This window comes from Heterodontus francisci, chromosome 14 (genome assembly GCF_036365525.1).
Source record: "Heterodontus francisci isolate sHetFra1 chromosome 14, sHetFra1.hap1, whole genome shotgun sequence".
NCBI lineage: Eukaryota > Metazoa > Chordata > Chondrichthyes > Heterodontiformes > Heterodontidae > Heterodontus > Heterodontus francisci.
This window is the reverse complement of record NC_090384.1, coordinates 44,596,762-44,610,467: the sequence shown is the minus strand read 5'-3', so window position 1 is coordinate 44,610,467 and position 13,706 is coordinate 44,596,762. Positions and strand designations below refer to the sequence as shown.

The 13,706-nt window shown below is 45.5% G+C and overlaps 1 protein-coding gene across 1 annotated transcript in view; it reads left to right on the top strand.

Annotated features, from left to right (window-relative positions):
• The window catches only part of hps5 (HPS5 biogenesis of lysosomal organelles complex 2 subunit 2), a 60,058-nt gene extending 50,623 nt beyond the window's left edge, over window positions 1–9,435 (top strand). The window contains exons 19-23 of the mRNA XM_068046106.1: window positions 830–949; window positions 2,472–2,585; window positions 6,188–6,294; window positions 6,993–7,278; window positions 8,919–9,435. Coding sequence (XP_067902207.1) covers window positions 830–949; window positions 2,472–2,585; window positions 6,188–6,294; window positions 6,993–7,278; window positions 8,919–8,979 — 688 coding nt within the window. The 3' untranslated portion in view covers window positions 8,980–9,435. The remainder of the gene's footprint in view (window positions 1–829; window positions 950–2,471; window positions 2,586–6,187; window positions 6,295–6,992; window positions 7,279–8,918) is intronic.
• The last annotated feature ends 4,271 nt before the right edge of the window (window positions 9,436–13,706 follow it).

The following is a 13,706-nucleotide window of genomic DNA, read 5'->3' as shown; positions in this document are numbered from 1 at the left end:
GCACACATATATATCTGCTGTGTACTATGGCTTCCAGTTTATCCAGTTAGTACTCTGTGAATCATTCAAAGCTTTATAGATGAGCCTCCCTCGAGCTTTACATCAATTCGACCTTTTGTGTGCATTCTTCATGAGAGCAAAATCTAGTCTTTTCTACTCTGATTATTCTGGAAGTTTCAAGAATTTAAAATGTGTTTTGAATAAGCCACCTTGAGGACCACAGATACTAGTGAAATTCCTTGGTTTAGTGTTCAGTTCCTTCTCTGTGCTGCACAGGGTGCTGTCAGCTGTGGTGATATTAGGTATGCTAAATTTGACTTCTGAACCTGAGACTTGAGGAGAGAGAAAAATGCGTCCAAGTGTGTGCTCCTCATTACTATCCAGTGCATGTCCATCTTGGGTTATGACAGGATCATACTTAACCGCACTACATTCTCCACAGTTTAATTTCCTGGCAGCATGCAATGGCGCTAATTTTGACTTTGGGCAATTTCCGATTAGTCCTCAGTGGAAATCAAAATTGGGAGAGATGTATAAAAGGTGACTGATCCAATATCACCTCTTTACGCTATCGTCCAAAGTTAAAGTTATCCCCCACTGTCTGGACTCTTGTGTGAAGAATGGCCATGTGGATAAGATGCTTTGGAACCATATCCAGCAGAGTTTGTGCTTTTAAAAGAGATGGGGGGCATAATTAGGGGAAAGGTTTTTCAAAAACACATAATGAAAGCAGTCTTCAGCCACTACTGAGTTCAGGGAAATGTGGTGTTCCCTGCAAAGAATTGTCTGACCCTGAGCTAAAGATTTTCTTTCTGTTTCCTGTGAACAGATTGCATCTGTTAGAGACCATTCTTCAGCCCAAATCACGAAAATTGGATTGGCTGCGACTTGCTGTATCTTATGATGCTCCCCAGAGGACTGACACCACTGATATTGACGGAAATCCCAGGTAAGGAGGAGACACATTATGTGCTCTGAAGCTTGCTGTTGGGTGTAATGCCATACAGTACGTTACCCTCTGTTATAATGTGCAGTTCACTAAGGCCTGCAGCACAATGCACACTGTATGTGAATAGAGTAAATAGTTTGATGGGTTGTGACATCTGCCACACATTCTGCAGATATCCACTTATCGTGTGCAGTGTAATTTGTTTCGCAAATTCTGCAGTTTTGCTTCAAAATCCTGAAAGTTGAAAGATCTGTGTGGTAACAAATCATTTGCTGCAACAAATGAATTGCCTTATTTATGAACTGCATAAAATTCTGTAATGGTTCATTTTAGCCCTTTATGAATGACTTCCAAATGATATAATTACAGTAGGAGGTTGCTGAGGGTGTGTTCAATGGCTGCTCTGAGAAAATCTGTCAGGAACCCGATTGTGTAATCGGTTGGTGCAGAGCAAAAGGATACTGATTCTCCCTGTTACAAATTGTATTTTGTTCCTCAATACCTTTCTCTTATTCCCTGCTAGGTTATAATTCCTATATGCAGACTGAGTCTCCTGTGAACTGAAACCTATGTCTTTATTCTCTGCTGGAAATAGGTTAGCAAAGCCTAGGTTTAACAATTTAATCCTGAAGAATAGATGGGATGGCCCACATGTTTTCATGTTTGCTCAGAACAATAACTAATACACTACTGCATACAAGCAAAACTATTTGGTTTGATTGATTTACAGCTAAAGTAACATATTGAAGCAAAATGATGTTGCAAGATACTAAACAGCACAATACTCGTACAATAAAGTTGGAATCAGCCCAGAAGAAGTTAATCTTTGTCAGGAAGGCACTTCTTATGACCGCTTATCAGCTCATCCTCAGAAACACAGACTTTAGTCTGTTAAATGAGATAATTTCTGAGTTTCTATACCCAGCCTTACACAGAACAGCCTTGAAAGAAAAGACTTGCATAGCACCTTTTAGGACATCCCAAAGTGCTTTACAGACAGTGAAGTGCTTGATGAAATGTAGTCACAGTGTATTTAGAAAACTTTTGGGGGTCTCAAAGTGCTTTACAGCAAATGAACTACTTTTGAAGTGTAGTCACTGTTTTATAAGGTAAGAAACATGGCAACCAATTTGTGCACAGTAAGGTCCACAAACACGAATGTGATAATGACCAGATAATTTCTTTTTGTTGTTAGTTGAGGGATATTGGCCACAACCCCTTTGTTCTTCAAAATAGTGCCATGGGATCCTTCTACATCCACCTGAGAAACCACACGGGCCCTTGGTTTAACATCTCATCTGAAAGGCGGCACCTCTAACAGAGCAGCACTCCATTAATACTGGAGTGTCAGTCTAGATTTTGTGCTCAAGTCTCTGGAGTGGGAGTTAAATTCACAACCTTCTTACTCAGAAATGTGAATGCTACTGCTAAGCATGAGGAAGTAGGATTGGATGAATGGGAAACCTAATCTAATATTGTAATTCAGGTTTAAGTAAATGGTGCTGTCGATTTTACCTTTCAGGCCTCACTCCCATCGATTTACCTGGGGCTACGCTCAGCTGATCAGTTACTTTGCTCAGCTTCCGGGAGATCTTGCAACAAAAAAAAAAATGTTAGACATCTGTAAATCCTATGGGTAAGTCCACCAGTATTCTCCCCACCAGTACCATGCTGCTGTTTCTCTGCTCATACAAGGCTGAAAAATGATTTAAAAATTAATTGGTTGTCTACCAACGGTGTAGTGGGTATTTAAACTGTATAGACCAGAAAGCTACAGTTCCTGTCTGTGTTGAATTGGCTTATCTCTGCTGGAGCAGCCTTTGGGACACTTTATAATTAACCTGACTGCCCTGAAATAGATCGGAAAAAATAAGGAGGTTCCTACTCCCGATGGACCAGTGGGGCTTTTCCTATCCATCACTTCTCTGTGGTTTCCATATCATTATCCTAGTGGAGTGTAGGTGTGGATGTCCAATGTTATGTCACAACTGCTGAGTAGCCACTCTAGACTCCAATGAAAAATCACTAATTGTCTGAAATACCAACGATGTGTCTGTATCTGTGAAGCTGTGTCCCTGCAGGAATCAGCACCATTGGTGAGCTAGTGAGAAATATGGAAGGTAAAGTTTTACTGCTCCCTGTGAGTAGGGATCATGTGCAAATGCCAAAAGCTGTCACTTGATCTTAAAGGAATTTAATCCAAAATGTGATAAATTAGATCTTGGTGTCAATGAGGGCATGAATGAAGGAAATGAGAACTGCAATAGGTCATAAAAAGCAGACTATTCACAGTGCATTGGAGGCAGATGACTGATGGCTTGGAGATGAGGATAAGTCTCATCATCGTCATTCTTTAGCTCCAGCGTCACCAAAGCTGAGTTCGACAGATTGAGAGTGGTAATCTCCTACACGAACAACCTCCTATTTTAAATTGTCCACTGTTTCTTAAGTATGAGAAAGCATTATCACCAAATAAAAATATAAGCAGCAAGGTGGGGAGTACCATAGCTGGGTATTGGAGGGAAGGGGGTGAGTACCATAGCTGGGTATTGGAGGGAAGTGGGAGATGGGTGAGTACCATAGCTGGGTATTGGAGGGGAAGGGGGTGAGTACCATAGCTGGGTATTGGAGGGAAGCGGGAGATGGGTGAGTACCATAGCTGGGTATTGGAGGGAAGCGGGAGATGGGTGAGTGCCATAGCTGGGTATTGGAGGGAAGCGGGAGATGGGCGAGTACCATAGCTGGGTATTGGAGGGAAGCGGGAGATGGGTGAGTGCCATAGCTGGGTATTGGAGGGAAGCGGGAGATGGGCGAGTACCATAGCTGGGTATTGGAGGGAAGCGGGAGATGGGTGAGTGCCATAGCTGGGTATTGGAGGGAAGTGGGAGATGGGTGAGTACCATAGCTGGGTATTGGAGGGGAAGGGGGTGAGTACCATAGCTGGGTATTGGAGGGAAGCGGGAGATGGGTGAGTGCCATAGCTGGGTATTGGAGGGAAGCGGGAGATGGGCGAGTACCATAGCTGGGTATTGGAGGGAAGCGGGAGATGGGTGAGTGCCATAGCTGGGTATTGGAGGGAAGCGGGAGATGGGCGAGTACCATAGCTGGGTATTGGAGGGAAGCGGGAGATGGGTGAGTACCATAGCTGGGTATTGGAGGGAAGCGGGAGATGGGCGAGTACCATAGCTGGGTATTGGAGGGAAGCGGGAGATGGGTGAGTACCATAGCTGGGTATTGGAGGGAAGCGGGAGATGGGTGAGTACCATAGCTGGGCATTGGAGGGAAGCGGGAGATGGGCGAGTACCATAGCTGGGTATTGGAGGGAAGTGGGAGATGGGTGAGTACCATAGCTGGGTATTGGAGGGAAGCGGGAGATGGGTGAGTACCATAGCTGGGCATTGGAGGGAAGCGGGAGATGGGCGAGTACCATAGCTGGGCATTGGAGGGAAGCGGGAGATGGGCGAGTACCATAGCTGGGTATTGGAGGGGAAGGGGGTGAATACCATAACTGGGTATTGGAGGGAAGTGGGAGATGGGTGAGTACCATAGCTGGGTATTGGAGGGAAGCGGGAGATGGGTGAGTACCATAGCTGGGTATTGGAGGGAAGCGGGAGATGGGTGAGTACCATAGCTGGGCATTGGAGGGAAGGGGGTGACTACCATAGCTGGGTATTGGAGGGAAGCGGGAGATGGGTGAGTACCATAGCTGGGTATTGGAGGGAAGCGGGAGATGGGGGAGTACCATAGCTGGGTATTGGAGGGAAGCGGGAGATGGGTGAGTACCATAGCTGGGCATTGGAGGGAAGGGGGTGACTACCATAGCTGGGTATTGGAGGGAAGCGGGAGATGGGTGAGTACCATAGCTGGGTATTGGAGGGAAGCGGGAGATGGGGGAGTACCATAGCTGGGTATTGGAGGGAAGCGGGAGATGGGTGAGTACCATAGCTGGGCATTGGAGGGAAGGGGGTGACTACCATAGCTGGGTATTGGAGGGAAGTGGGAGATGGGTGAGTACCATAGCTGGGTATTGGAGGGAAGCGGGAGATGGGCGAGTACCATAGCTGGGTATTGGAGGGAAGCGGGAGATGGGTGAGTACCATAGCTGGGTATTGGAGGGGAAGGGGGTGAATACCATAACTGGGTATTGGAGGGAAGCGGGAGATGGGTGAGTACCATAGCTGGGTATTGGAGGGATGTGGGTGAATACCATAGCTGGGTATTGGAGGGAAGCGGAAGATGGGTGAGTGCCATAGCTGGGTATTGGAGGGGAAGGGGGTGACTACCATAGCTGGGTATTGGAGGGAAGTGGGAGATGGGTGAGTACCATAGCTGGGTATTGGAGGGAAGCGGGAGATGGGTGAGTACCATAGCTGGGCATTGGAGGGAAGGGGGTGACTACCATAGCTGGGTATTGGAGGGAAGTGGGAGATGGGTGAGTACCATAGCTGGGTATTGGAGGGAAGCGGGAGATGGGTGACTACCATAGCTGGGTATTGGAGGGGAGATGGGTGAGTACCATAGTTGGGCATTGGCGTGAAGGGGGTGAATACCGTAGCTGGGCATTGGAGCGAAGGGGGTGAATACCATAGCTGGGTATTGGAGGGAAGGGGGTGAATACCATAGCTGGGCATTGGAGGGAAGGGGGTGAGTACCATAGCTGGGTGTTGGAGGGAAACTGGGAGTACTACTGAGTGTGTATTGGAGAGAAAGGGAGTGTAGGTAGAGAAGAAACGTGACTAGCAACTAGGAGCAGGGGAGGAATACATAGCTGGGTAATGGAGAGAAAAAGATGAGTGCCATGGTGTGTAACAGAAAAGAGGGAGTGGGGTGGGGTATTACTACGGAGAGGGGTAGATAAAGCCGTGTTAAATAGGAAAAAGCAGAATTATTAATGGGATGCGTACCGTGGCTGGGTAATAGAGAAAAGGAGTGGAGGAGCAGAGGGGCTGGGTCACAGGAAAAGTAAGGGGAGGAGCACGTGTTGGGAAAGACGGAGGAGGAGGAGGGATCAGTATGGAGAGATGGGTAATGCACAGGTAGATATTGAATGAAGTAATGGGCTGGGTAATGGAGTGAAAGTGAGATCAGTATGTCGAAAAGCTAAGTGTCTGTTTAGAGGTGATGCTTTAATTACTATTGGGGAATACAGGCATGTTCAGGAGTTTACAAGCACCTTATTCCTTAACTCTTGATGGAGAAGTGGCTGATGTTTTAATATGGGCTTCTTTGCATTCTCAGGTTCTGGCCTGCTTACCTGTCACTTTGTCTGCAGCTAGAGTACAGAGTTGAAGCTTTCACTGTCATTATTTACCTTGATGATATGAGTCTACTTGATGAACAGAATGGTTTGTATTTCATTGTTTAGTCAATTGTTTAGGTTTTTTGAGTTTTGTACCTTTAAACACACTCCCCAAAGTCTTTCAATTTTTGACAAACTGCTGCCTGAAGTCATCATTAATGTTTCTGGACATGCACATGGTTTCCCCAGTAGATTTATTGTGCTAGTGCTGTTCTAGGCTGAAGCAGATCTGAAAGAAACTTGGCTTAGTTTTCATTTAGGAGTTCTGTTCAGATGATGGAGCCAGACAGTGGTGGTGTGTGAAGTACTGAAATGTGGTCATTTGGTGTTGCCAACAATCTTAGTGCAGTGCTCTGTCTGATTATCTCTGGATAGACTCAGTCTGTGCATGTTGCCCTGGCAAACCTGTGAGTCTGTAATCCTGGGCACAAGGAATCTGTTCACACTGTGCTGCCCTGTCAGAGTAACTCTAACTGAACTCAATCTGTCTCCCTGGTTACTCACTGTCTTGAGTAACCCTGGTTTGACTACCCATAGTATATTGTCTTGGGAAAACCTGGCTGGATTGAGTCTGTTCACACTGCACTGTCTTGTATAACTCTACCCAGGCTGACCCAGTCCACACTGCACTGTCTTCTGTAGCAGGCTAGACTGGGTGAATATGCCTGTTGTACTGTCCTATGCTAATACCAGTTAATGAACAGGTTTAAGGAAAATGATAAAAGTCATGTCTGTCTTGTTTAGGTCTGATGCCCGAGACACTGGAGGAGTGGAAGTTTATTCTGGAGCTGGTTCGGAATCATCCTGACATCACTCATTGTCCCACTATGCAGAATGGAGACAATGTTCCCAATAGTGACTCTGATTGTTCAAATAGTATCACCCTGGAGAATGTAGCTCTTCTCCTTGCGAAGACAATTGGCCCAGACCGGGCACTCACTATGCTACAGGACAGCGGCTTGCATGGGAACATGTCTAAGAGATTCGTCAGAGTGTGTGACATCCTAAGAATTGCAGAGAAAAGACAGAGGTGAGAGAGGGCTCCAAGCCCAGCTTAGATGAACCTGTTTATAAAGTATTTAGTTAGCTACCCTAGTGGGTTAAGGCACTTTCAGCGTAGCACTAAGCCTTACAGAACAGAAAGTTCCAGGTTTCTGGTCTGGGATGTGTTAGCTGATCTCAGCTGAGGTGGAGGACAGTCGTGCTCACACAATTGGCCTTTGTGTGTCTGGGTTAGGGAAGGAAAATCAGTCAAGGTTACCCATACATCATCTCCAACTGTTGCCCCTTCTCCAACCTCCCATTCCTTAAGCTCTTGAATGTGTTAGTTTCCAGCTCTGCTCACCTGTCCCATAACTCAGTATTCAAATCTCTTCAGTCTGATTTCTGGCCTACTCAACAGCAATCAGACTGCTCTGGTCAAAGTTACCAATGATATCCTCTGTGGTTATAGCTCTGGGGCTTTATTGCTCCTTGATCTCGCCATAGTATTTGACCACATTGCCCTCCCACCGCCTCTCTTCTGTGGCCGACTTCTGTGAGATTGCCGGTTTCACTCCCACCTGTTCCAACACAGGCAGCGATTCTCCAGCAATCATAGACCCATACAGCACAGAAGGAGGCCGTTTAGCCCATCATGCCTGTGCTACTCTTTGAGAGAGCTAACTTCTAATCCTGTCCCACATGGTGAGCTTTGTAGTTGCCCAAAGATTCATAGTTGGCCACTTCCTTTCATTATCACTGTACTGCTGATGGTGATGTCATCTGTGGACGCAGGATCAGCTTCTGTATGACCCCTAGCTCTACCTCTTCACTTTCTATGACTGCCTTGATTCTGTCATACTGCCTGTCTTAGAAGTTGTAGATGGACCACAAATTCCTTCCATTGAACATCAGGAAAACCAAAATCATCGTGTTCAGCCTCTCCGCACCCTTGTCACTGATTCCATTGCTCTCCCTGGCTGTTCCGTCAGGCTGTACACAACTTCAGCTAATGTGACTTGGAGCTAAACTTTCACTCCAATATCCTATTACTAAGACTCCTTATTCCATTCTGCTGGAATCATTTTCAGGCCTTTGTCACATTGATCATTTTTGGTTCTCCAGTGCCTTCATTGATAGCTTCCTAACCTCCATTCTCTGAAACTGCAAATCATCTAAAATTCTGTAACTGCATCCTTGTTTCCCAATGCATTGAATCTAAAATGCTAATCCACAGATCCTTGCCTCACCTCTTCCCACCACATCTCATTGGTATCCCAAAACCTTAGCTCAGAGAGTAGGGATGAGACAAACTCCCCACTGTGCCCCTTATCTAACTTTAAAAGCCTTCTTGAAGTCACCACTTTGACCAAACATTTAGTCGCCTCTCCTAACTTACTTCTACAAAGGCTTGGTATCTGTTCTATTTCTCCTCTGTGAAGGGCGTTGGGATGTTTTTCTACTTGCAGGTTGTTTGTGAGCACTATCCAGTGACTCCAGCTGGAAAATTGCATGCCTCTGGATGTTGGGTGAGAAGATTAGGCTTGATTGTGATTTTCCCACAATAGAGTAAAAGGCACAGTACAATCACTGTCCAGGCTTGGGATAGGATGGGTAAAAATGGACAAAATAAAAATCATGTGATTAACTGCCCTGTGTTGTGACTGACAGCTCAGTTTTCTTTTGCAGGGCCCTCGTCCAGTCAATGTTGGAGCGATGCGATCGTTTCCTATTGTCTCAGCAGGCATAGGGAAGGCAAGTGAAAATAGGACTGGGGTCACTTTCAGCTCCCTTCCAGAGAAAAGCTGCCTGTTTTGTATGAACCTTGCTTCCTGCTCATCTCCAATGTGCAATAATCTACTGATTTTGGTTTCCTTATTCCATTGCTGCTATGGGAGGGCCAACTCCCAAATGATTTGCTCAGTAACTGGTTTATTCTCTGATGCTTGTCTGCCAAAGAGACTTGTACAGAAATGCTACAGTTTACCTGTGCCTTACATTCAATAATTGGTAGAGGACTAGATAATCTTGCTGGGTTCAAAATCTAGTCCTTGGGTGTTGAGTTTGTTGTGTGGTGGGACACCATGTTCACTTTTAACACCAGATGCCATGGGCACTGACTAATTACAAATAGCACATGTACACTTTCTTTCTGAGCAGAGAAAAGTTTGTCAAAGACTTTTGAATAAAGATATCTAAACTCTGATTTGAAGCTATGTCTATGTGGTTGAGATTCACTGAATGCACCTTGTATAGTTTTTTTTTATAAAACCCTACCAAAAGTTTAAAGGGCATTGATAGAGGCCTTGAAACTGATCGTATGCTTGTCCACATCATTTTTATTTTTTGTCAATTTTTCCCTTTTTTCTTGCTGGGTTACAATGGCAAGACTGCCACCTACACTCAGGTAGCACACCCAAGGGGCTGTTCATGTGTGAGTCTAGAAAGTGTCAATGGGCTGTTTGACCATGGGGGGCATAACATTTGAATCCTCCTGTGTTCCCTACTGCTTGTGGACATGGGTGAAGACAAGATGGTGATCAGGAATTCCCACACCCAAGGAACACTGTGACCTAAATGCGGAGACCAATTTCTTGGTTCCTTCCAGCAGTCAGTGATTGGGAGTGATACAGATCTGTGTTCTTTTTTTAAAAAAACCTAAAGACTAAGATTGCTTCATACTACATAACAGTAACTGCATTTCAGCAATAATTTATTGGATGTAACAATCTTTGAGATATTCAGAGTTATTGTATACATGCAAGTTCTTTCTTTCCAATGAGCGCAAACAGCACTCATTTTGTCTTACAATCGGAAACCAAATAATAACACAAAGTCCTTGACATTGACCTGAACCAGACAGACAGTCCCTCAATTTAACATCTTGTCGGAAAGATGGCATCTCTGACTTTGCAGCACTCAGGAAGTTTCAAACAAACATACAGACTGAGTGGGCAAAATTGTGGCAGATGGAGTTCAATGTGGGGAAGTTTGAGGTTATCCATGTTGGATCAGAGAAAAACAAATGAGTAATATATTAATAGTGAGAGACTAAGAGCTGTGGAGGAGCAAAGGGATTTGGATGTCCATGTATGCAAATTATTAAAAGCTGGTACAAAAGTTCAAGAGGTAATTAAAATGCTAATGGAATGTTGGCTTTCATCTAGAGGGTCTGGAATACAAAAGTGAGGAAGTAATGCTTCTGTTGTACAGAAGCTTGGTCAGATGTCTGGACTTTCTTTCTTTGGCCTCCTTGTCTCGAGAGACAATGGGTAAGCGCCTGGAGGTGGTCAGTGGTTTGTGGAGTAGCGCCTGGAGTGGCTATAAAGGCCAATACTAGAGTGACAGACTCTTCCACAGGTGCTGCAGATAAAATTGGTTGTCAGGGCTGTTTCGCAGTTGGCTCTCCCCTTGCGCTTCTGTCTTTTTTCCTGCCAACTGCTAAGTCTCTTCGACTCGCCACACTTTAGCCCCGCCTTTATGGCTGCCCGCCAGCTCTGGCGATCAATGGCAACTGACTCCCACGACTTGTGATCAATGTCACAGGACTTCATGTCGCGTTTGCAGACGTCTTTAAAGCGGAGACATGGACGGCCGGTGGGTCTGATACCAGTGGCGAGCTCGCTGCACAATGTGTCCTTGGGGATCCTGCCAACTTCCATGCGGCTCACATGGCCAAGCCATCTCAACGCTGCTGACTCAGTAGGGTGTATAAGCTGGGGATGTTGGCCGCCTCGAGGACTTCTGTGTTGAAGATACGGTCCTGCCACCTGATGCCAAGGATTCTCCGGAGGCAGCGAAGATGGAATGAATAGAGACGTCGCTCTTGGCTGACATACGTTGTCCAGGCCTCGCTGCCATAGAGCAAGGTACTGAGGACACAGGCTTGATACACGCGGACTTTTGTGTTCTGTGTCAGTGCGCCATTTTCCCACACTCTTGGCCAGTCTGGACATAGCAGTGGAAGCCTTTCCCATGCGCTTCTTGATTTCTGCATCGAGAGACAGGTTACTGGTGATAGTTGAGCCTAGGTAGGTGAACTCTTGAACCACTTCCAGAGTGTGGTCGCCAATATTGATGGATGGAGCATTTCTGACGTCCTGTCCCATGATTTTTTTTTAATATCCAAAATATACTTTATTCATAAAAATCTGTAAAAAAAAAAAAAAAAAATACATTGCCAAACAGTTTCAAACAGCACCAAAATATACAAACATTGCAAGGGAGATCAGTTTCCTTCAATACAATCATGAGTTGCTTCACAACCCTTCCATTTCACATTTATCATGCCAATTAAATTTTTACATTTACAGCAAATGAAAATTTTCCCAATACAGTTCGAAGGGTTTCCCATGGATCCAGCCCCTCAGTTCAGCTTGGTGGGGGGACCTTACATTGTGGTCTTTCCCCATTGAGCCTTTGCTGCGGCTGCCCCAAGCTTTACTGCGTCCCTCAGCACGTAGTCCTGGACCTTGGAATGTGCCAGTCTGCAACATTCGGTCGTGGACAACTCTTTGCGCTGGAAGACCAGCAAGTTTCGGGCAGACCAAAGGGCGTCTTTCACCGAATTGATAGTCCTCCAGCAGCAGTTGATGTTTGTCTCGGTGTGCGTCTCTAGGAACAGCCCGTAGAGCACAGAGTCCTGTGTTACAGAGCTGCTTGGGATGAACCTCGACAAAGACCACTGCATCTCTTTCCACACCTGCTTTGCGAAGACACATTCCAGGAGGAGGTGGGCAACCGTCTCTTCCCCACCGCAGCCACCGCGGGGGCATTGCGCGGAGGGGGCAAGACCTCGGGCGTGCAGGAAAGATCTGACGGAGAGGGCCCTTCTCACCACCAGCCAAGCTACATCTTGGTGCTTGTTTGAAAGTTCTGGTGATGAGGCATTCTGCTAAATGACTTTGGCAGTCTGCTCGGGGAACCTTCCTATAGGATCCCCCGTCTCCTTTTCCCGTAGGGCCTTGAGGACATTCCGTGCAGACCACTGCCTGATGGATCGGTGGTCAAAGTGTTTGTTTTCTTGAGGCTGATGGTTAGGCCAAATTCATTGCAGGCAGCCGCAAACCTGTCGATGAGATTCTGCAGACACACTTCAGTGTGAGATGTTAATGGGTGGGCAAAATTGTGGCAGAAGGAGTTCAATGTGGGGAAGTTTGAGGTTATCCATGTTGGATCAGAGAAAAACAAATGAGTAATATATTAATGGTGAGAGACTAAAAGCTGTGGAGGAGCAAAGGGATTTGGATGTCCATGTATGCAAATTATTAAAAGCTGGTGCAAAAGTTCAAAAGGTAATTAAAATACTAATGGAATGTTGGCTTTCATCTAGAGGGTCTGGAATACAAAAGTGAGGAAGTAATGCTTCTGTTGTACAGAAGCTTGGTCAGATGTCTGGACTACTGCATTCAGTTTTAGGTAATGAACCTCAGGAAGGATATAATGGTCTTGAACAGTTACGGTGCAGATTCATCAGACTGATACGAGGACTTGAGTTAAATTATAAGAACAGGTTGCATAAACTTGGTTTGTATTGTCCAGAATATGTAAGGCTGAGGGGTGATCTATTTTGAAGTGTTCAAAATAGTAATTTGAGAGGTTAGGTGCAGAGAAACTACTCCCTCTAGTGAGGGGAATTCAGAACAACAGGACATACTCTTAGAATTGGAGCTAGGACATCTAAGTGTGCAATGAGGAGGCACTTTTTCCACAAAGGGTATTTGAAATCTGGATCCTTCTCTTCCCCAAAAGACTATGGATGTTCGTTCAATTGGAATTTTCAAAACTGTGAGTGATAGATTTTTGTTAGGCTGGGGTATCAAGACTTATGGAGCATAGGCAGATAAATGGAGTTGAAGTACAGATCATCCATGATCTAACAGAAGTTGGAAAAGGCTCGATGGATTGAATGGCCTACTGTTCCTATGTTTTATCACTGCTGCACTAGTGTGTCACCCTAGATGGATTAAATCCACACCATACAAACATCAAAATGACAAACTGGAAAAGAGCAGCTGTTTCAGGAAGACTGTCCCACACAAATGATACCTAGAGCATTCATGACTAGATATTTCCTACCGCTCACCACCTCTCCTCTTGCAGTGATGTGACCAGACTTGGTTGAGGGTGCTATCAGTTGAGCACTGAAACTACCATCTTTGATTTCTCAGATCCCTCCATTGCTTTCTCCAAACCTATCTCTTTCAATTCATTCCCACTGAGCTCCTTATCCTTATGCTAGCTGGTATTGTAAATGGTTACTTCTCTGTTTCAATACTGCTGTTGTTACCCCCGTCTTAAAAAAAACTTCCAACTACTCTATGTTCACTGACTACCACCCCATCATCTACCTTTCTGCTCCGAGCCCATCCCTAGTGTAACTGCCTGTTTGAATCCCTCGAATAAGATTTCTGTCCTTCCCCCCACTCCTTCCTTTCATCCCACCATTGGTGACTCTGGCTTTAGCCAGCCAGATTG